Source organism: Pseudonaja textilis, chromosome 8, assembly GCF_049901715.1.
Source record: "Pseudonaja textilis isolate UNSWEBS1 chromosome 8, rPseTex1.2, whole genome shotgun sequence".
In the NCBI taxonomy this organism is placed as follows: Eukaryota; Metazoa; Chordata; class Lepidosauria; order Squamata; family Elapidae; genus Pseudonaja; species Pseudonaja textilis.
In genome coordinates, this window is record NC_141997.1 from 3,081,798 (window position 1) to 3,105,558 (window position 23,761).

Consider the following 23,761-nt stretch of genomic DNA (forward strand, 5'->3'; position numbering starts at 1 on the left):
TCAATACCCAGTAACTATAAAACATTTTTATCAATTTTTCTTCCTTTTAATATTTTATCCATTTCTGTCCATTCTTTATAGAACACATCTTGTTTCAGACCTTTTTCATATCTCAACTGTATTTGTAATATGAATACCAATCCCATCACTGGTATGCAGCCCTTCAGAGCTCTGTTTTCACTGAAAGAGGCACCACAGGCCAGTCCTTTGTTGTTTCCAGGGCAACCCCACAGGCCAGACCTAAGCACCCCTGTGGACTGGATCCAGCCTGTGGGCCTTGAGTTTGATACCCCTGTTCTAAATGTATAGATCATAAAGTGAAGCAATTCTATACTTTTAAGCCTGACCTTAATGCAAATCTTTAATTACCAGGATTGAGAAAGGTTTGTTTTGTATTTTTCTCTTTTTTGCCTATTCATGATTTATTAACTGCCCCTTTCTGTATAACAAACTATATCTACTTTAATTCTTAAACCCTTACTCATTTAAAAATAATTTGAAAGTAACAATCAGAAATGTCATATAATAAATTAACTGTGCATATATTTGTATCCTCATTGTTTCCCTGAAATAAATAGAAGTAAAAGATAAAATATGTGTGGGGGTGGATATTAACAACAATAACTGTGTAACTAATACTTTTTCAATAACTAAATTAGCTTCTTCATAGGATAACAGAACTAAAATAAAGATTCTATCTCATTTTTACACAAATAATTTTCTCTTGGAAAGCAATTTAATAAAAACAAAAGCACTACTGTTCCATATTGACAGACTTGTAACCCAATGTTCCTATTAGTCCGCTTTAACCGCTACCTGATTGGACAACCAGGGTGGCTATGATTGGCTCGCTAAGAGTCTGCTGCAATTGGTCAAAACCAAGCGCGGGAGACTTAAAGCAATGTCATTGGCCGCTTAAGCCCCGGCAAGCTCTATAAAAGAGCCGGCGCGGCTGCTATTCTTTTGAGCTGGTTCTAGCCGATAAAGAGCTGTTATTACTGAACCGAAGTCTCTCATCTTTATGAGTCCAACCCTTCGAACTTAACATTGGCGACGAAGGTGGGATAGAGAAGACAACGAGACAATCCAGCACGTGGCAAATGGCGTGAAGCAACCATCAAGATGGCCAGCAACGCCACGCCACCTGCACCCTTTAATCCGGCCACAGAGGCCTGGGAGTTCTACATCGACCGGTTCCAGATGTTCTTGGAATGCAGCAACCTGAAAGATGCCAACGGCAACCAGAAACGGGCCATATTGCTAACACACTGCGGACCTGCCATATTTAAAATGGCCAAGGCTTTGGCAAAACCCGCGACGTCAAGGCGATGGACTGGGATGATCTCGCACCCATCCTCCGAAACCACTACGCTCCAGCCGTACCCACCCTCATTCACCGGCATGACTTTTACCAAAGAGACCAGGGCAAAGGTGAGAGCATCAGCGAATTCGTGGCTGATCTAAGGGACCTAGGAGGGTTGTGTGGATTCACAGACCTAGAAGAGGCCATGCGAGACCAGGTCATCCTCGGCCTAAAAGACCCCACACTACAAAGCAAATTGATGGCAAAAGGCAGTATCTCCCTCTCCGACACCATAGCTGAAGCAACTGCAGCAGAAGCCACCCACAAATCAGTGGCTCGAATGCGGCAAGCAAATACAACTGACCGCCATCCTACCAGCAAGACGGCCTTGACACCGGAGAAACACACCACCTCCACCCACCACGGCAACATCGAATCCCCCTCTGACAGCGACTACGAGGAGGAAGAAATCCACCAGCTTCAATTGGAACGCGATCGACGAGACCGGCGGGGTTATAAGTCGGGGTTCCAGTGCGCTGAATGCAGAGGTGATCACCCCCACTCTGAATCCTGTTTTCTTGATGCCATTTGTGAGCATTGCGAGAAATGGGGGCACATTGCAAAAGTTTGCTGAAATAAATGCAACCACAGTCCCCGGCGCCGAGGCGGCAGCCCTAGATGACGAGACGCCCCCCCAAAGCATCAGGATTGCCAGACTGACAATCGATGGAGCTGAGACGGCCGGACTAAATGATTCAACAAGGCGCCGCGGAAAGAAGAGACCCATCAAATGGTTGTCATCGGCCATTCTTCAATCATAGATGTCCGAAAAGTACGCGTAACGGTAAACATCGAAAACCAACCATGCTCCATGGAGGTGGATTCGGGATCCTACCTCTCCATGGTCTCCTGGCACACCATCAAGCGCCTAATACCCAGCATATGCCGACACAAACTAAGCGAACAAAAGCTGATCCTCAGAGACTACCAGGGGAACCACATCCCCGTTACCGGCATCGGGCACTTCAAAATCACATTCAAAAGCCGCACCAACATATTGTCACTCACCATCATGGACAATGACCGCCCCAGCTTGCTCGGGCTACAATGGTTTGAGCCGCTAGGGATAGAAATGGCTGGCATCCAAACACACAAACGAAGAAGATTGGGAAGCGGCACTTGCACGGGACTTCCAAGAGGTCTTTGACAACACCTTAGGCAAGTACAAGGGGTCCCCAATCTCCTTTAATCTTGACCCAGATGTCCCCCCTATCTGCCTCAAACCATGGCGAGTGCCATTTGCACTCAAGCCTAAAATAGACGAGCAACTAAATAAGCTCATCGCCCAAGGGGTATTGGAGCCGATTGACCACGCCCATTGGGAAATGCCTATAGTCACCCCAATCAAACCAGATGGCTCCATAAGAATTTGTGGAGACTATAAGGCCACCCTCAACCATGCCCTGCAGCAAAGTGCCTACCCCGTGCCAGTAGTCCAGTTCCTCCTGCACTCACTGGGGGGAGGCCGGGTCTTTGCAAAGCTCGACCTGGCACAAGCCTATCAGCAGCTGCCGGTCGATGCAGAAACCGCCGAGGCACAAACGATTGTGACACACCGGGGGGCATTTAAATGCAACTGCCTCCAATTCGGCATCAGCGTAGCACCTGGGGTTTTCCAAAGCCTAATGGAAAGGATGCTGCAAGGCATTAAGGGAGTAGTGCCATACTTTGATGATGTATTAGTGGCAGCGACTAATAAAAAACAACTAGAAAAACACCTTAGGGCAGTACTCCAAAAATTTAAAGACTCTGGCTTGAAAGTTAAAAAAGAAAAATGCCAACTGTGCACTGAGAGGGTCGAGTTTTTGGGGTACCTCCTAGACAAACACGGAATTCACCCCACCGAGAAAAAACTCAAAGCCATCAAGGAGGACCCCAGACCGAAAAACAAAACGGAGCTTCAGGCGTTCTTAGGACTCATTAACTTTTATAATGTTTTCCTACCCCAAAAGGCGACCGTGGTGGAACCATTGCATAGACTGTTGGACAAAACCGCCTCCTGGACTTGGGGAAAACGGGAGGAAAACGCCTTTCAACAAATAAAAAACCTCTTAACTTCCGACGCAGTTCTCATCCAGTATAGTGAAACTCTACCACTAACAATTACATGTGATGCATCACCTTTGGAGTAGGAGCAATCCTCAGTCACACCTTACCAGATTGAAAAGAGGCACCCATTGCCTTCTTTTCAAGAACCCTGTCCAAGCCTGAAAGAAACTACAGCCAGCGGGACAAGGAAGCCTTAGCAATCATCTCCGGAGCGAAAAGGTTCCACGAATATGTCTACGGTAGGACCTTTTCAATTATTACTGATCATAAACCTCTGCTTGGCATATTGGCGGGCAACAAGGCCACCCCAAACATCCTCTCACCTCGCATAACAAGGTGGTCCGAGTTCTTGGCCGCCTATAATTACCAGCTCACACACCGCCCCGGCAAGGACATTTTGCACGCTGATGCTTTAAGCCGCTCACCCCTTCCGGACGTGCTAGATGACCCAGCACCTACCACTCAAGTCCTCCAAATAGAAACCCTACCCAGCCCACTCCTCACCGCGCCTGACATTGCCCACGAAACAAAAAAAGACAGGCAGCTGGCGCAAGTCTTGAGTTGGGTAGAACGGGGTTGGCCAGAAAATGATAAAGACAAACGTTTTAAAGCCTTCAGGAGCTGGCAAACTGAACTCTTTGCTCAAAAAGGGTGCATCCTTTGGGGAGATCAGGTGGTGATACCTGAAACATTACAAACCACAGTGCTGGACATGCTGCACGAAGGGCACCCGGGCAACGTCTGGATGAAAGCCCTGGCAAGAAGTTATGCTTGGTGGCCAGGGATGGACAGGCTGATCGAAACATGGGTCGCGGCATGCAACAGTTGCCAACAAACGCGATCCACCCCCCCCACAGCACCACCCTTGGAATGGGAAATACCCAGAGGCCCCTGGTCCTGAATCCACCTTGATTTCTCCGGCCCCACTCATGGACACACATTTCTGATAACCGTAGATGCCTATTCAAATTGGCTGGAAGTCTGCACTATGGAAAAAACAACCACAGAGGCCGTCATAGCTAAACTTAACAAACTTTTTGCCACACATGGTTTGCCAGATGTGATAGTGTCCGACAATGGGCCACAGTTCACGGCACTGGCATTCGAACAATACCTAGCTGCCCGAGGCATCAGACATGCATTAACATCGCCCGCTCACCCGGCGGCGAATGGGCGGGTGGAACGGATGGTTCAGTTTACAAAAAAAAAAAAAAACATACAAAAAATTGAAGATGGCAATATCCAAGAAAAAATCAACAAAATGCTGCTGATACAACATATCACGCCTAACACAACCACTAACAAATGCCCAGCAGAACTACTTATGGGCAGAAGACTCCGTTCGCCACTAGACCGGTTGCATCCGACTTATAATCCGGAGAACCCCCCCGGTTCTACAAGCCGACATCGCGCATTCAACATTGGCGACACCGTCTTCACAAAAAGTTTCACCGGGGGCCCCCTCTGGGTACCCACACGAATCACCCAATTAACCGGACCCAGGTCATACCGCCTAGAAACCACCGATGGGCGAAGCTGGAAGCACCATATCGATCAGCTACAGTCCAGGCTAGCCAGCACAGACTTTAACAAAGAAATCAGAGGGGGGGGGGGAACCTTGAACATTGAAAAAAGAAAAAAACTCAACACAAGCAGAACACCCCCCAGGCAGAAGCCAAACAATAAACCAACCATACTCACCTGAATATACTGAGCCATTGCAGACGGGTGCTTCACCCGAAAAGAGTAGCCGGACATGCTCGACCAGCCCAGAAAATCCAGGCAGGAGTAGCAGAGTGAACAACTCGACCAACCCGGGCGAACCAGGCGGGAGTCGCAGCTATAGGCCCGGCTCATCCTTCCAGGCAGTTCCATCGGGAGAATTGAGAGCGACGCGGAGCCCGTCCGAACCAGCCGACGACCAGAGACTAAATGAAGCACGCAAGTCAAGTAGGCAAGTACGGAGACCCGCCTACATCACCCGCCCCTTGGACGATACCAAGAGGGGAGGGGTGTTCCATATTGACAGACTTGTAACCCAACATTCCCATTGGTCTGCTTTAACCACTACCTGATTGGACAACCAGGGCGGCTATGATTGGCTCACTAAGAGTCTGCCGCGATTGGTCAAAACCAAGCGTGGGAGACTTAAAGCAATGTCATTGGCCACTTAAGCCCCTCTATAAAAGAGCCGCCGCGGCTGCTATTCTTTTGAGCTGGTTTTAGCTGATAAATAAACAGCTGTTGTTACTGAACCGAAGTCTCTCGTCTTTATGAGCCCAACCCTTCGAACTTAACAACTACAATAGTTCCAACAAAGGAGAATATTTATAGTGTTGAAATGAGGGGTCCTTAGTGCTCTCGGACCTTGGCTGTTTTCTTGCAAATGTTTCATTACCCAAACTAGGTAACATGCACTGATAATGTTACCTAGTTTGAGTAATGAAATGTCTACAAGAACACAATTAAAGTCAAGTGCATAACTGTTGTTGTAGTGAACTGTTATGTACTTGAGTGGGCTAGAATCATGCCCAAAGGTTGTTCTATCATATAGATATGTTGTCCTTCAAAACTTTAAAACTCTCTTTATTACAGTTTAAAGTAACCAACACCTTTTCAAAACAGGTTTAAGATTAACCTGTTCTAAATGCTTGCACTGTTTAGTACAAAAAATATCACCTTTTGTGGCGTTCGGAAAAGACTGAGCTGAAGTCTTCACTCCGGTCCATGTTTCCAGCAGGAACATGGACCATTCCTATTGGCTGATGCCGTTTGACAGCCGGCTATAAAAGGGAGCTGTCAAATGGCATCAGCTGTTGTCTGCCGGATGGCTTCCTTGTTAGCACAGCAACCGCAGCAACCCTTTATTGCTACAATAAAGTAAAAGCTCTAGTTCGCTCCATGTTTGCCTCAGGTTATTCCACCCCTCCACAACATCTTGTTTTTAAACACACCTTTGTGAATTGCTAAAACATCAATAAAAAGAAAAGAGGCTGTGATCTACAACAAAAATATTACTTAAAACCTGAAACAATTTTGCTTAATTACCTGTAACCGTTAATTCTGTGGTTCTTCTGACAGAAAAGAGTCCATACTTTAATTCACAAGTGTAATTTCCAATGTCATCTTCTGTGACCTCCCGGATAACAAGAGTATCCTTTTTCAACAAAATGCTTGGTCTCCAGGTTGTAACTTGGCATTCCTGGACAAAGATAATTATAGTATTTTAGGAAGTATAGCCCTTGTACTTTTATTTGACACATCAGTTTGATTCGAAACCTGTAATCTTAAAAGCTTTTTTAAAAAGTCTTAAAACCAGTACAAAGTTCATTGCATTTCTTGACAGGAAACTATTTTAGATATATTTAGAGCCTTTGGAAATACTTTTTCCTCAAAGAAAATTAGAAGAAAAATATACCCATCCACATAAGGAGTTATTCATTTTTCATTTTCTTTTTCACTAATTCTCATTTTTCCCCTGGAATCATATTCTTATAGCGCTGAAATAGAAATAGAAAAACCGCTTCATGGAAATATAATAATTCACATATCCATATCCCTATCTTTCTCCTATTTATTTTTATTTATTTATTTATTTTTATTTGTCAATTGCTTACAAGATAATAGGTATAAGTAAAAACATAGCTATGAATACATGGATACATATAAGAAAAAATAAATAAAAAAATAAAAGAAATAGGACAGGGAAGGTAGGCACGTTGATGCGCTTATGCATGCTATTGATAGACCCTTTATTCTGTGAAACACAAAAATATTTTAAAATATCTTTGAGTGGAAAAATTTTCATGGGTGGAATGTGGTGATGTGGATGCACAGAAATCCTTTGTCTTTTATTACATAAACATCTCTGTAGAGGTTTCATCCTCTCTGGCTTCTTATTATGTTGCCATAAAAGCAAGAGAAAGATATCAAATTAGGGCTTCTCCTAAACCCCATAATAGGATGAACCCCTGATTAACTTTCTAAGCAGTTCAGAGAACCAGTAGTTAGAAGCAATCTCCCTTTGTTCATTTCCACCTTTATTACATTCTTGGCAGTACGCCTAGACTTCCGGTCTCCAGAGCTTCTGAGGCGTGACTTTCTTAACAGGGAAGGGTTGTTTAAGATTTTTACACTGCTGTTGGGAGGAAATACTTCCCTGGACAATCAGCACTTTGAAGAAATAATTGAATAATGAAGCAAAGCTTAAATTTAGTGACAGGGAACGCAGATGAGTGACATTCAGCAAGGCTTCTTGGCTAGCTAGAAAGATTGACATTCAAACATGAGTTTTTGAGCTTTGGTCTAAAACTTGTTTTTGGTGAAGGTTAATTCTGTATTTGGTGAAGTTTAATCCTGTGTTTATTGATGGGATAAATTTCCCTATTCAGCTTCAACAAGCAACAGCTACTGTTTTGATTTAAGTATTTGTACTGTGTTTGAATTTTTCATGCTCCATGGTTTCTTTTTTCTATCTGGGGAGGGGGTCTTCCTTCACTGCTTTAATACTATCTGGCACTGTCCTTTTGGGGTATACTTCCCAAGGCAGGATGCAAGCTTGGCACTGATTTTTTTACTGCCTTTCTGGGGGCCATGGGACCTTTCCTTAAATCTGGCTGATTTCCTTAGGAAACCTTGTGAGGTGAGTGAGACCAGCTGGTGTCTTTAAGTGGTGCAAATGGATCTAAGGATTGCTTCTCCTGGGTGTGCTTTTTCTGGAGAGCTTAAATGACCGCTTTGCTAAAGGGTTTCACTTTATGAGCAAGAGATGGCTGCTTGATAGTTATCACTGCATTTTAACTGTTTTCATTCCTCAAGGTGCTCTGGCACCCTGCCTGATTTGTAACTTTGGCTTGCAGGTATTTTTAATCTAACGTTTGGTGTTTAGGGCAGCTTTTTGCAAGCAAAGAAGCTTTTTGTATTTTTGTACAGGTAATCCTTGACTTATAACAGTTCATTTAGTGACCATTCAAAGTTACAATGGCACTGAAAGAAGTGACATGACCATTTTTCACACTTGACCATTGCAGCATCCCCACTATCATGAGAGGCCAGGAGAGGAGAAGAGCCCCTTTACATGAGTGATGTCGAGTTGGCCATGACCACCAGTCACATGACCACCAAGCCACACCCACCAACTAAGCCATGCCCACAGAACTGGTTGTTAAAAAAACTGAATCCCACCCCTGCTTGTAAGGACCAGACTCTCTTCCCTTCAGGCAATAAGAATCAACTTTTGAAAACTGGGTATTTCAAAAGGAATTCTTTATTGAAAAGGAAGACAGCAAGTCAGATTCAAAGCAGGGTCTGATATCCCTCCAGGCATGCAGCTTAGATAAAGGGAGTTTGAGTCTGGTGTGGATTTTGTCAATACAAAGAAGCAACATGTTAATGCCCCCCCCTTTTCTGGGAATGTAGTTGAGAAGAGATTTCCAGGAAGTTTCTTTCGGAACTGGATTTTTTATGGCCCCTTCTCGTCTTGCTATCTCTCCAAGAGGTGACAAATTTCCAAGCATCTGGGCTCCAGTCCCCAGTTATAAATCATGTGCAGGTTATACAAATTCAATACAAGAATTAGAATATTCAGGTTACATCAAAAAGGATTGCTTGTATCAATCCCCCCTTCTTCTTCCATTGAAGAATGACAGATACACAATCTGACACATTGCCCTCTTCAAAAAAAAATGAGAAATCCACTTTGAAGACATAAAATATGTGTTACATTTACAATTTAGGATGGTTTGTGAGGATATTTCAGGTGGAACTTCTGTAGTAATGTGGGGGCTTTTACATGTCATTTGGCTACCCACTCGTTTTGTGAAGAGGGAAGGTGTTTCCCAACTACTAAATATTGTGTGGATCCACAGTGAGTGCATGAGTCAGGGTTATCTTTAATTTCAAAATGTTGTTCTCCATGTACTATAATGGGAGTTGGAGGTGTGGGAAGGGGGAGGGTTGTCTAATTTTTGAAGTCATCTCTGGTTTGAGTAGGCTGCAGTGAAATACTGGATGAACCTGTCTCAGTGTCTTGGGGAGTAGGAGCTCTACAGTGAAAGGGTTGATGATTCTGGAGATGGAAAATGGGCCAATGAATTTAGGTCCCAGTTTCTTAGAGGGTTGTAATGATTTTAGGAACTTTGTACATAAACATATGCGGTCCCCACTTTGAACGGTTTCAGATCACAGCATTTTTGGCCTGCTTGAGCTTTAAAAGCTGCTCTAGTGTCAACTAAAAAGATACTCCTTAGGTCTTTTTAACTGTCAGAAAAGAGGAGTGGGGGAAAACAAGGCATTCTTGAAATGCCTAGATACTTACTTTGGCAGCCCAAAGTTGTTGGAGCATAAGAAGGTTATTGGAGAGCACATTGGAGACAGATGTGTCCCATTGGAGAAGTCACATCCAGAGGGTGGGGGAAAGACCAGGGTCAAGGGGGAAATGTATGGTGTGATTTAGTATTGGCTGCACCCAGCCACGTGTCAATATGGCAATTTCTAATAAACCAATTTACTTTTTCTGAGATGTGGCTAGAGACTTTTGATTTGAATGAGGGTGGATTTGTTGGAGCCCTGACAGCCAGCCAATATTCTAAAAATTCAACTTTCTGGGATACCTGACCCCCGGCCTCTTCAATTGCTTCCCAACATCTGAAATGCATGGAGAGAAAGTCAGGTTAAAATGGCAGAGGGGGTCGTCTTGGAAGAAAGCCTGCTAGAAGCAGCCCAGCTATGAACAGAAGCTGAGGACGTAATCACAGGTGAAGCCGTGAGGCCTGAGCAAATAAAGGAAACAAAACCTCCCACAGCTTTGGAAGGTGAGCTCCCCCAGCTTAAAAAGGGAGGAAGGGACCTGAGTGAGCTGACAAGAGTGGAATGGATGTGGGACTGGGAACAAGCCAGAGCCCCAAAGCTCCTGTCAGGATTCCTGGAGAGATCCATAGAGCAGCTGAGGGAGGAATTTGACCAGGCTTCCATTGGAAAGGAGGGCCCATCATGCCACCCAAAACAGAGCCTCCCACAGAGCCTTCTAACATGAGGAGAAGCAGGCGAGATTACAGTCCTCCTCCTCTAACCAACAGAAGAAGAAAGAGCCCACAGAGGCAACCAGTGCCTCCTCCACACAGCAGGTATCTCCTTCCTCCTTCTGCATGAACTAGAGCCAGGGAGGAAGATCAGCCACCTCAAGCACAGATTTACAGAGGGTGACAGGAAGAGGGCAGAGCAGAGCTCTATGAACCGCCCCAGTTCAGGGGGAAATTTGATGGGGACCCAGACCAGCTAGCTCTTGACTAGTCCTTGACTCAGCTGAGATTCACCTAGAACATTATGGACACTTCTACCCCGCCCCCCCCTCGAGCCATGGTGAATGCCATTTCTGAGGGGCTGGAAGGAGAAGCAACCCTCCACAAGAGAAGAGCCCCCCAACTGCATGACACAAATGACTTCCTATAACTGCTAGAGGCCAGATTTGAGGAGGTGGAGGATGACCCGTATGCAGAAGATGAACTCAGCAACCTAAAGCAGGGAGGGCGACCCACCAAGGAACACATCTGTCAGCCTCAAGATCTCTTCGGGTATCCCAACTATTATCCTTTATTTCTCCCTTAGTATCTCTACTACTAGGCTTACTTCTTTCGGCTGTCATTAGCAACGGGGGGGAGGGGTAATTGTGGGGGGGAAGAGAGCTGGAGGTGTTTTTGCATTCTTTTACTGTGGGCAGAAGAAGGGGGGGGATTTCTTCTTTCCAATTTTCCATTTCTTTCCTAGCCTCTATCCTTTTTGCGCAGCTGCGAGGTCTTATCAAAATATGTCAAGGTCAACGGACAGAGGCCTCATCACTACCTGAAGATGCTCACATGATCATATTCGGAACTTTTAATTGGCAGAGACTTCTGGACTTTGGGGGGTGGGAACAATTCCATTTCTTTGTATGTGTGATCTGCGCGCCAAATTCTCACTTTCGGAATTCCATTTGTAGCTTCCTTTTCATCTTCCAGTAAAAGAAGAACTTTGCTCTGAACCATGGAGTCTGAGTATTTCTTTCTTGGATTTTGAAAGGAGCACACACCGACATTATTCCGAAAGTCACCATCAGCCCACCCGGAGAAAACACCAATTTTTCTTCCGAGGGGGTTTTCACATCATGTCATCTCCAGCCAGCGAGGAGGATGAGCAGGGAGCTGTGGGGGGGCAGCAAATGCTGTTACCAGAGATGCCAGCCACCGATTTGTTAGCTGACCTTACACTGGAAGAAACTCCAACCGAGATGCCCAGATGGTCGTTAGGAGTTGGATGGAAAAATCCGGAAGACCCCCCCCCTCCTGGAATCACTGTAAGTCGAAGAGGTGCGAGGGAACGGCTGTGGCAGGGGGGGGAGGAGATGGAATGCAGGCTGGATCAAGCCGGGAAAAGCTTTAAGGATGCTTCTGAGAAACCCGGCAGGGCTCCAACGTATGAGGGGGAAGAGAGAGCGAGTTCAGCCTGGGGAAGTCGGGCTGCCACCACCCCCTGGCCCATCCCACGCCGGCGCAACCACCAGCTCCCGTCTGGGGAGCCCCAGCAGCGGGGTAATGCCTAGAAGACGCCACCTGCCCCCTTAGATGTGAAGTTTGGAGGAATTCCCAAGGACTTGGGGTTTTTCCTGGTGCAGGTTGGAAGCTATATGGCAGAATATGAAAGGGATTTCACCTCTGAAGCAGCCAAAGTAAGATGTGTTACCAGAACCCTGGAGGGGATGGCAGCTGACTGGGTGGTGACTCTGTATAATGATAACTCCCCAACTGCGAAGCCTTGATGTTTTTATGACTGCCTTGAGAAGGAGGTTTGAAGACCCTCTGGCAGAGAGAAGGGCCAGGATCAGGATGAAAACCATAACTCAAGGGGGAAGATCAGTTGCTGACTACACCCAAGAGTTCAGACAGCTGGCATATCGCATTCGAGGCTGGTCCCAGGAAGCTCTAATAGAAGCCTACAAAGATGGCCTAAATGAAGAGGTATACCACATGTGCATCTCCAGAAGGGATCCCCATGACTTGCAGTTGTGGTACCTGTTAGCGGAAGAGGTGGAAATAGATCTAGCCCGAAGTAGACGCAGAAGAGGCTCCGCATGGAGCATCATGCTCCCTCCTCGGCTCCGAGAGATCCCTAAGCCCCGGAAGGAGGGGTGATGACAAGGGCCAAATCCACTGCCTGTTTCCGTTGTGGGAAGGAAGGCCACCGAATTGCGGATTGTCGAGTCAAACCAGATCCAAAAAAAGGACGGGGCCCTGGAAGGAAGCCCGAATCCTCCCCAACCAGGCCTCGCGAAACCGGGCTAACAATAGGGGAGGTTGTAGAAGTCACTCCCCAGCGGAAAAGAGCTGGGACCCCGACTCCTCCCGGCGAGAGTGAGACCGACTCGGAAGATGACGTCTCGGTAAGTCCTAACCGGGGCCCCCTTACCATTCCAATTAAATTAAAGGTGCCCACCTCGGGTACTGAGGGGGAAATGCTGGCCTTATTGGACTCGGGGTGCACGAGGTGCCTAATTAGCATGAAAGTAGTTAAAGGCATGGGCATTGGACTGAGAAATTTGAAAACGCCCATATCCTTTTACCAATTAGATGGGTCTGAAGCGGGGGGTTGCCCTGCACAGTTTATAACGGAGCCCTTAGAGATGACCATGGGAACCCACAGCGAGACCTTGTGTTTTATTGTGGCTCCCGGGATGGAACACTCCCTAATCTTGGGATTGCCCTGGCTTCGGAAATGGAATCCCCAAGTAAACTGGAGAAAGGGGTGGATACGGATTCGTACTGACCAACCTCCAGGGAGGGAGGAGCAAACCCCCTTAAACCGGGGAGAATCCCCATCCCAAGCCCCAAACCCCTGCTGAGACAGCTTCCACAGGGGCCGAGCATAGAAGGGGAGGAGAAAATCCCGAAAGAGTACTGGGACCTAAGAGAAGTTTTTAGCGAAGAGGCCTCCGATGAGCTCCCTCCCCATCGGTCAACCGATTGCAGCATTGAATTTCTACCAGGGGTGACGCTACCGAAACCAAAGATGTATTCGATGACCCCAAAGGAGTTAGAGGAATTAAGATCATTTATCGACAAGAATTTGAAACGAGGGTTCATCCAACCTGCCAGACCTCGAGTGGCGGCCCCTGTGATGTTCCGCGAGAAGAAAGATGGCTCCAAGCGCTTGGTGGTGGACTACCGAAATTTGAACGCGGTATCCGTGGAAAATGTGTACCCCCTCCCTCTAATGAAGGACATGTTGGCTCACCTGGCCAAGGGGAAGATCTTCACGAAACTGGACTTGCGGGAGGCCTATTACCGCATCCGAATTAAAGAGGGAGACGAGTGGAAAACTGCATTCAATTGCCCAATAGGTTGCTTCCAATTCAATGTTCTCCCGTTTGGACTACAGGGGCACCAGCTGTCTTCATGCAATTGATCAACCAAGTGCTCCACGAACATTTATACAAGGGGTTTTGGTCTACCTTGACGATATCCTTATCTACTCGGAGACCAGAGACCAACATGTGAAACTGGTAGGTCCGTGCTGCACAAATTGCGCGCTGCCAAATTGTACGCCAAATTGTCCAAATGTGAGTTCCATCAAGAAAAGATTGACTACCTGGGATATCGTATCTCACCCGAGGGTCTTGAGATGGACCCGGAGAAGGTACGAGCCGTATTGGAGTGGGCCCCACCAAGAACCCGAAAACAACTTCAAAGTTTCCTTGGATTTGCTAACTTTTACCGGCAATTCATCCCATGTTTTGCTAAAATAGCCATGCCTATCACCAACCTCCTAAAAACAAAGGGAGAAGCGAAGCCAAAGCCTAGCCAGCCGTTGAATTGGTCTATGGAGTGCCAAGCCGCTTTTGAGAAGCTAAAAAGACTATTTGCTGCCGAGCCAGTGCTAAAGCATCCGGACATGGATGTCCCCTTCGTGATCCAAGCTGATGCAAGTGATGTAGCGGTAGGAGCGGTCTTACTTCAATTAAACGAGAAGGGGACACTACAACCGTGTGCCTACACATCCCGGAAATTAACTGACACTGAACGTAGATGGGCTGTCTGGGAGAAAGAAGCTTTTGCAGTCTGCTGGGCTCTAATGACCTGGAGGCATTTTCTGGAAGGCGCGAGGTACCCATTTGAGGTTTGGACTGATCATAAAAACCTGGAGGCCTTAAAAACGCCTCGGAAACTATCTCCTAAGCAAGTTAGGTGGGCCCAGTACTTCAAACGATTCAATTTCTTTCTGAAGTACATCCCAGGAGGGAAAAATTTTATGGCGGATGCTTTATCTAGGATGCCACAATACAACAGTGTTCGAAAAGAAGTGATAAGTCCGATTGTGCCCACCACACAGCTGGCAGCACCAGTGGTCACCAGGGCGCAAAAGAAGAAACAAGAGGCAGATCTGTCCAATGATTTGATCGAACAATTTAAAGAAGCTTTGAAAACAGATGAATGGTTCCAGGCAAATGCAAATAACTGCACTGTTAGAGATGGGTTAGCCTGGATGGGAACGAAGCTGTATGTACCTAAAACATTGAGGAGCCAAGTATTACAACAAACTCATGATTCCAAGGCAGCGGGTCACTTTGGTTTCGTGAAGACCTTACACCTGGTGAAACGGCAGTTCTGGTGGCCCTCTTTGAAAAAGACATTGAAACTTATATAGCAAGCTGCCCAGTTTGCGCCTCAGCTAAGAGACCTCCCGGTAAGCCGCCAGGTCTGTTGCAGAATGTGGCCAGGCCAACTGCTCCTTGGAAGGAAATCTCTATGGACTTTATAGTAGATTTACCTGAGAGTGCTGGGCACACGGTGATCTGGGTGGTGACCGACTTGTTTTCCAAACAGGCACATTTCATACCTTGCACCAAGATTCCCTCGGCGAGTCGTTAGCCAAACTGTTCATTATACACGTCTACAGACTGCATGGTGTTCCTGAACGTATAATATCAGATCGAGGAGTTCAATTTACCTCGAACTTCTGGAGGGAATTTTTGAAGTTGATAGGCTCCACCCAAGGGTTAAGCTCCGCCCACCACCCCCAAACTAATGGGGCCTGCGAGAGGACTAACGGGGTGCTAGAGCAATATCTCCGATGTTACATAAATTATCAGCAAGACAACTGGGTGGACCTGCTACCTTTTGCCGAAGTAGCGTATAACAACTCCGTTCACAGCAGCACTGGTTTTACCCCGTTCAAAGTGGCCACGGGACAAGATTTTGTACCCATACCTGAACTTCCTCGCGAGAAACCCAATATCCAGTCATTGGATGACTGGATATCTCAACTACAACTCAATTGGCCAGTCGCTCGCAAAGCTCTGGACGAAGCGCATCAATCCCATAAGAAGTTTGCAGACAAGAAAAGAGCCCCACAACAGTCGTATCAAGTAGGCGACAAAGTATTCCTCTCAACCAAGTATCTGCAAACCACTCAGAGATCAAAGAAGTTAGGCCCTAAGTATGTGGGGCCTTCCCTATTGAGCGAATTGTGAATCCCGTGACAGTTCAATTGACGCTACCAAAGACTCTTCGTCGCATTCATCCTGTTTTCCATGTCAGCCTGCTAAAACCCGAACACACCTGCACATTGAGACCGACCCAGACTGATCCCCCCATCCCATTGTTGATTGAGGGTGAACAACATTTTGAAGTTAAAGAGATTTTAGACTCTCGAAAAAGGAGGGGTCGCCTACAATATCTTGTAGCCTGGAAACATTTTCCCCCCTCTCATGCTGAGTGGGTGAACGAAAAAGACGTTAGGGCTCCTGACCTGCTAAAGAAATTTTATACTAAGTATCCTGATAAACCATAAGAATGTATGCAATGCTTAACATATCTTTTTATTCTCTCTTACAGGGACTAATGTCCTTTTCTAGGGGGGTCCGAATGTCAGCCTCAAGATCTCTTCGGGTATCCCAACTATTATCCTTTATTTCTCCCTTAGTATCTCTACTACTAGGCTTACTTCTTTCGGCTGTCATTAGCAACGGGGGGAGGGGTAATTGTGGGGGGAAGAGAGCTGGAGGTGTTTTTGCATTCTTTTACTGTGGGCAGAAGAAGGGGGGATTTCTTCTTTCCAATTTTCCATTTCTTTCCTAGCCTCTATCCTTTTTGCGCAGCTGCGAGGTCTTATCAAAATATGTCAAGGTCAACGGACAGAGGCCTCATCACTACCTGAAGATGCTCACATGATCATATTCGGAACTTTTAATTGGCAGAGACTTCTGGACTTTGGGGGGTGGGAACAATTCCATTTCTTTGTATGTGTGATCTGCGCGCCAAATTCTCACTTTCGGAATTCCATTTGTAGCTTCCTTTTCATCTTCCAGTAAAAGAAGAACTTTGCTCTGAACCATGGAGTCTGAGTATTTCTTTCTTGGATTTTGAAAGGAGCACACACCGACAACATCCGTGAATTCAGGAGAATTAGCCTTTTGCCTGAACGGACACTGGATCATTTTTTCAGAACCAGCCTGGACCAGCAAATTAGCAAAGTAACTGCCTATTGTGAAATCCCCAACAGACTCTCTGAGTGGTTCTGAGTAACCATAAAAGTCGATGGGGCATTATGTGCTAGTGATATAAGGAAGCCACTGGGGACCAGAGGCAAAGGGCAACCAGACCAGAGGCCACCAAACCAACGGGATGGCACACCACAACCTGCCCCAAGACCAACCCTCTCACGAAGCCCAATTAAATGCTACCGATGTGGAGGAGTAGGGCACATAGCAGCAGCATGTGCAACTCCAGATTTGAGACCAAGGCCAAAACCACCACCCAGGACACAACCTGAATGAGGCCACAGACATGCCACCAATGCATCCCAGAGGGTTCTTCAGGCTGCAGAGGTCCCTCTCCAGCCAGCTGAAGGGGGAGGAATTCCAGACAATGACGACCAGTCACCAGATCCTTACAACAGCGAGGATGAGGGGGAAGATGACCCAATTCCCCCTTTCTTTTTCCCAATACGGCTTATGGCCCCAAAGACAGAGTATAAGGGAGTTTTCCAAACCTTAATAGATTCAGGCTGCACCAGATGCCTGATCAATCTGATCATGGTCCTAAAACTGGGGATCACTGCAAAAAAAGCTAGCCCACCCAGTCTGGTTTGAATAAGTAGATGGCTCCCTACTGGGAGAAGCCTACACGACTCACTTAACTGAACCAATGAGACAAGAGCTAGTGGAGTACTGGGAGACAATTCGATTCGTAGTAGCTCCCAAAATGACAGATGCATTCATACTGGTACTTTCCTGGCTAGACAATTGGGGCCTGACCATCTGGTGGCAAGAGGGCAACCACAGGTTGAGGATAGCAAAGGGACCCCAACCCCTTCCTCAGCATCAAACAGAGGCATTGCTAATGCAGGGAACCTCTCTGAAAGTTCACCAGAACAACTGGCAGCCACCTCCAACAGAACCCCAGAGGTCGAACAGATCCCCAGAGAATATCAAGACCTCATTGAAGTATTCAGTGAGCAGAGTGTGACATCCTACCCCCCCACCATGAAACAGACTGTGCCATAGAAATCATCCCTGGGGCAAAGTTACCAAAGCCCAAAATGTATGCCATTACGCCCTGTGAAATGCAAGAAATGTGCAACTATATAGACAAAAAGTTAAAAAGGGGTTTCATCGAACCAATCAAGCCATAGGTCACAGCCTCAGTCCTGTTCAAAGAAAAAAAAAGATGGGACCATGAGATTGTGCATTGACTTTAGGGCCATCAATGGACTGTATGTACACAACCTATATTCCCTCCCGTTCATGAAGGACATGATATCTCACCTGTCCAAAGGGAAGGTCTTCACCAAATTAGATCTCAGAGAAGCATACTATCGAGTTCACATCAGAGAGGGAGATGAATGGAAAACAGCATTCAACTGCCCCCTAGGAAGCTTTCAATTCAAAGTTATGCCTTTCGGACTACAGGGTGCCCTGGCGGTGTTCATGCAATTAATTAATGAGGTGCTACATGAACATCTTTATAAGGGGGTCCTTGTCTACTTGAATGACATCCTCATTTACACTAAGATGATGGACAACCACGTAGCCCTAGTGTGCCAAGTACTGGAAAAACTTCTAGCAGCAAATCTGTACATCAAGCTGTCGAAATGCGAATTTCACCATGCACAGTTGGACTACCTGGGATACCAAGTCTCAAATAAAGGCATGGAGATGGACCCAGCCAAAGTACAAGCCATCCTCGGTTGGCAAGCCCCTTGCACCCACAGACAGTCACAAAGCTTTCTGGAGTTTGTAAACTACCAGCAATTCATCCCCTCCTTCATGAGGATTGCCAAACCCATGATGGATCTTCTAAAGACAGGGAGCACAGAAACAAAACCCCACCCAGAACAACCCCTATAGTGGGACCTAACCTGCCAAAAATCATTTGAAATGCTGAAAGAACTGTTTGCAAACAAACTGGTGTTGAAGCACCTTGACCCCAAACAACCCTTCATTGTACAAGCAGATGCCAGCAATGTGGCAGTGTTACTCCAAATAAATGACTAAGGAAACCTACAGCCCTGCACCTACACTCCTCATAAAGTCATAGAAATAGAGAGGCGATGGGCCACATGGGAGAAAGAGGCTCTTGCAATAAAATGGGCACTGCAGACCTGGCGTCACCTGCTGGAAGGGGGACAGAAGCCATTCAAAATTTGGACTGACCATAAAAATCTGGAAAGCCTTAGGACCCCGTGAAAACTATCACCCAAATAAGTCCTCTGGCCTCAATACTTCAACCGATTCAACTTTGTGCTAAAACACATCCCGGGGGGAAATAACTTTCTGGCTGACACCCTCTCTCACATGCCCCAGTACAAATGCAAAAGGGAGAAAATTATAAATGCCATCATTCTCCCTAACCAAGTAGCTGCCCAAGTAACCACCAGACAACAACGACATGACCAACAAGACTGATCTGCAGATGACTTAGCCATGAAATTAAAAACTGAATTGCTACCAGACTGTTGGTTCTGGGACAATCAACACATCTTAACAAAAAGAGATGACCTAGCCTGGAAAGGAACAAAACTCTACATCCCAGAATCCCTACATACTCTAATCATTCAGAGGAGCCACGACGCCAAACTGGCAGGCCATTTCAGGTTCTTAAAAACTTTACACTTAGCTTGGAGGCAATTCTGGTGGCCTGGCATAAAGAAAAATGTGGAAAGCTATGTGAAGAGTTGCACCATTGGTGCCGCAATGAAAAAATGATCAGGAACCCCCCCCCCCCTCAATTGCTACAGACGGTTGCAGAACCAACGAGGCCGTGGGAGGAGTTCGCAATGGATTTCCTAGTAGAGTTACTGAAAAGTGGAGGAAACACGATGATCTGGACTGTAATAGACTTATTTTCCAAACAGGTGCATTTCATACCATGCAGTGGGCTACCCTCAGGCCACCAGTTAGCCAAGCTCTTTTTGAAACACATCTACCACCTTAGACAGAAAGGTCCAATTCACAGCCAAATTTTGGAGGGAGTTCTATTGGGTCTATTGGGTCGTCCCAGGGTCTTAGTTTGGTTTTCCAACCAAGCACCAATTGGGGGGGCAGAGAGATTGAATGCTATAGAGCAGTATCTGAGATGCTACATGAATTATCAGCAATCCAATTGGGCGGACCTCCTGCCTTTTGTGTAGATCATGTACAATAATGCTGTTCACAGTAGAACGGGACTAACCCCCTTCAAAGTGGTGAGCGGCATGAACTTCGTCCTAATGCCTGAGTATCCAAGGGATCCCCCCTATTCAGTCAGCCTGACCAATTGGATGTCAACACTGAAAGCAACTAATGTAAAAAAGGAGCTAGCAAAAGTGGCACAAAGCTATAAAAAACAGGCAGAAAAACACAGGGCCCCACAAAGGACATTCCAAGTGGGGGAGAAGGTCTACCTATCTACCAAGGACTTGAGGTTAAGGCTCCCTAGTAAGAAGTTGGAACCAAAGTTCATGGGACCTTTCCCCATAGTAAAGGACATCAACCCAGTCACGGTGCAACTGAAGTTGCCCCACTGGTAGGGAAAATATACCCAGTATTCCATAGTAGCCTCTTAAAACCTGTGATGGGATCGACCCTGAGGCCACCACCTCATGAACCCCCAGACCCGTGGTCATAGGAGGCCAAAGCCATTATGAGGTGCAGCGAATCCTCAATTCGAGGGGTCACAGGAGACAACTCCAATGTCTAATCAAGTGGAAGGGCTGCCCTTTATCAAAGGCATCTTGGGTAAAGAGTAGGAAATTACAAGCTGATCACCTTGTGACTAGGTTCCATGCAGAAAACCCAACCAAAGCTGGGGGCGGGTTCGCAACCCTAAGTGTAATAAATTTATTTTCTTTTTGTGTTGTACAGGTCACCTTCAGGAAGTAAGGGGAGCTGAATGTCAACTAAAAAGATACTCCTTTGGTCTTTTTAGCTGCCAGAAACAGGGAGTGGGGCAAAACAAGGCATTCTTGAAATGCCTAGATAATTTCGTCGGCAGCCCAAAGTTGTTGGAGCATAAAAAGGTTATTGGAGAGCATGATGGATGACTCTTGGAGATGGATGTGTCCCATTGGAGAAGTCACATTCAGAAGATGGGGGAAAGACCAGGGTCAAGGGGGAAATGTATGATGTGATTTAGTATCGGCTGCACCCAGCCACACACCAACATGGCAATTTCTAATAAACCAATTTACTTTTTCTGAGATGCAGCTACAGACTTTTGATTTAAATGAGGGTGGATTTGTTGAAGCCCTGACAACTAGCCTCTTGTAAGGCTAGTCTGACCACTGGCCAAGTGGTTTGCAAATTATTTATCCACTCCTTAAGGGATAAGAATGTCACATTCCTTGGTAGGTAGCTCTGGCATGGGGTTGAATTTTTGTGTTATGGCTACCTGGAATGGGGTGAAGCCAGTGCTACTGTGAACCAAGTTATTGTATGCTACCTCTGCAAAAGGTAGAAAGTCAGTCAATTGTCCTGTTGGTAATTAATAAAGCACCTTAAATATTGTTCTAATATGTCATTAGCTCTCTCTATCGAGCCATTAGTCTGGGGATGATTCGAAGAAGACAACCCTTGGGTGGAGCCTAGTAGGTTTAAAAATGCCTGCCAAAATGTGGATGTGAATTGTACACCCAAATCTGAGTTAATCATTGGGGAGCTCCATGAAGGCGATAAATGTGTATTAAAAACATATTTGCCAATGCTGTTGGGATCTTTTGGCAGGGTACAAAATGAAACTGTTTTGAAAAAAGATCCATTACAACCCAAATAACAGTGTTTTCTGCACTTTGAGGGAGCTCTACTATAAAGTCCATAGAGATCTCTCGCCAGGGTGCTGAAGGTTCTGCCACTGTTTGTAAAAGTCCAGGAGATTTTCCTTGTCTTCTTTTGCAGGAGCACAGATAGGGCAACTAGCAACATAGTTTTCAATGTCTTTTTTGAGAGATGGCCACCAGAATTGTCTTTTGATGCGATGCAGGGTTTTTGCAAATGCAAAGTGTCCAGCTATTTTTGACTCGTGGCATCATTTCATGAGGTCCATTCTGTGGCTGGCAGGGATGTAAAGTTTGTTTTCTACCCCAGCTAGACCGTCTCTTTCTTTAAACATTTTTTAAAAAAAATCTTTTATAAAACATCTCATTAGATGAACAATGTGTTTCCAGGTTTTACATTTCCATACAAATCTGACCATAATTACATACCAACTTTTATATCCAAATTAAAATCATATTATTACTTACTACCTTTTTCCTTAAATAATCTCATACATTATTTAACATATATTTTCCAATATATTCAATTTCTATATTCATTGCTCTTTTTTATTTTAAAACAAAACGTTATTAACGTTCAAGATATTAAAAAGTTTACAAAAGATAAAATGTTAAAAGAATTTTTTTTTACAAAGTTTCTATAATAAAGTTTGTGTCGACATATTTCCATATCATTTCTTGGCAGTACATTAAATACCATATATACGTACATAGAATTTGACAGTTTTTTAAGTATATTGTCTATATTAATTCTCAATTCTTAATTGATGTTAATAAACAAACTATATAGTCTGTTAAGATTTGTTTCTCATATTCAGAAAAGTGAATATCAAATTAACACTTAATATATGTATGCATATCTAAGGGGAACATCAGGGATTTTTATAGTCTATATACTGTAATTTAGTATTCCACGGCTATAGCAGAAAAGAGGAACCACATATCTATCATTCATTACATATTTCTATACATTTCTACAATAGACCTAAAATTTTTTGAATCCTAGTCTGGATATCTATCTAGCTCTTATTTTCCCCTAGCAGTTCCTCAATTCCTTCCTCCCTCATTCTATCTATTTGCTTGTATTCCATTTTTAATTCCCTTGTTTTTTCCCTTTTAAACTCCTTTTGTGACCTTTGTGTTGTACTTTACTGCCTAACCATTGATACCAAATGTTCCAAATTAAAAAATATTCTGAGTCCTCCTTTTCCCTTAATTTCAGTGTGAGCCTATCCATCCCCACTCATCCTAAGATTTTATGGATTATGACATTATTAGATGGTGTGGTGGGCATTTTCCAAGTCTGTGCCAATGCAGTTTGTGCCGCCGCTAATATATGTATAATCAAATATCTAATTTGGGGGGGATACTTTTCTTTGATGATTCCCAGGAGAAACAATTCTGGCTTCCACTCCAACCTGCAATGTGTGATTTCCTCCAGCCAAGTTTTTATCTTTATCCAATATTTTTTTATTTATGGGCATAGCCACCAGACATGGAAAAAGGTACCTTGTGTTTTTTTGCATTTCCAACAGTCTGGGTTTAATTTAGAGTACATTTTTGCAAGTCTAGATGCCATCTATAAAGCATTTTATATAAATTTTCTTTATAGGCAACTGACTTTGTTATAAAGATGGTGGGGTGTGTTTTTTTTGCCATACTTCTTCCCAATCATCCAATTCTATACTGTGTCTGAAATTTTTTGCCCAGGCTAGCATTGCTCTTTTACAATTTCTTCCTCTAATTCAAAGTTTAGTAAATAATTGTATAATTTTGTTATCATTTTTTGTTCTGATCCCAATAATATTTTATCTAGTTGAGTTTTTATTTCAAATCCAAATTCTTTTCAATCTTTTTAATATCTCATCTGTATTTAGAGATCTGACCCCAGTCTATGGATATTCCTTCCATTTCTAGTTCTTGGACTGTCTTGAGCCTTCTGTGATTATCTAAAATTTGGTAGTATTTTAGTTTTTTACTGATATCCAAAGTGTTTGGGTAGAACATTGCCTCCATAGTGGATAACCAATCAAGAATTTTGGTATAGTGATTCTTCCTTATTTCCTCCCA

The 23,761-nt window shown here is 45.0% G+C and overlaps 1 protein-coding gene across 1 annotated transcript in view; it reads right to left on the bottom strand.

Annotated features, from left to right (window-relative positions):
* IL1RAPL1 (interleukin 1 receptor accessory protein like 1) overlaps window positions 1–23,761 on the bottom strand; it is a 1,645,997-nt gene that overhangs the window by 637,896 nt on the left and 984,340 nt on the right. Inside the window, exon 5 of the mRNA XM_087938178.1 lies at window positions 6,461–6,614. Coding sequence (XP_087794304.1) covers window positions 6,461–6,614 — 154 coding nt within the window. The remainder of the gene's footprint in view (window positions 1–6,460; window positions 6,615–23,761) is intronic.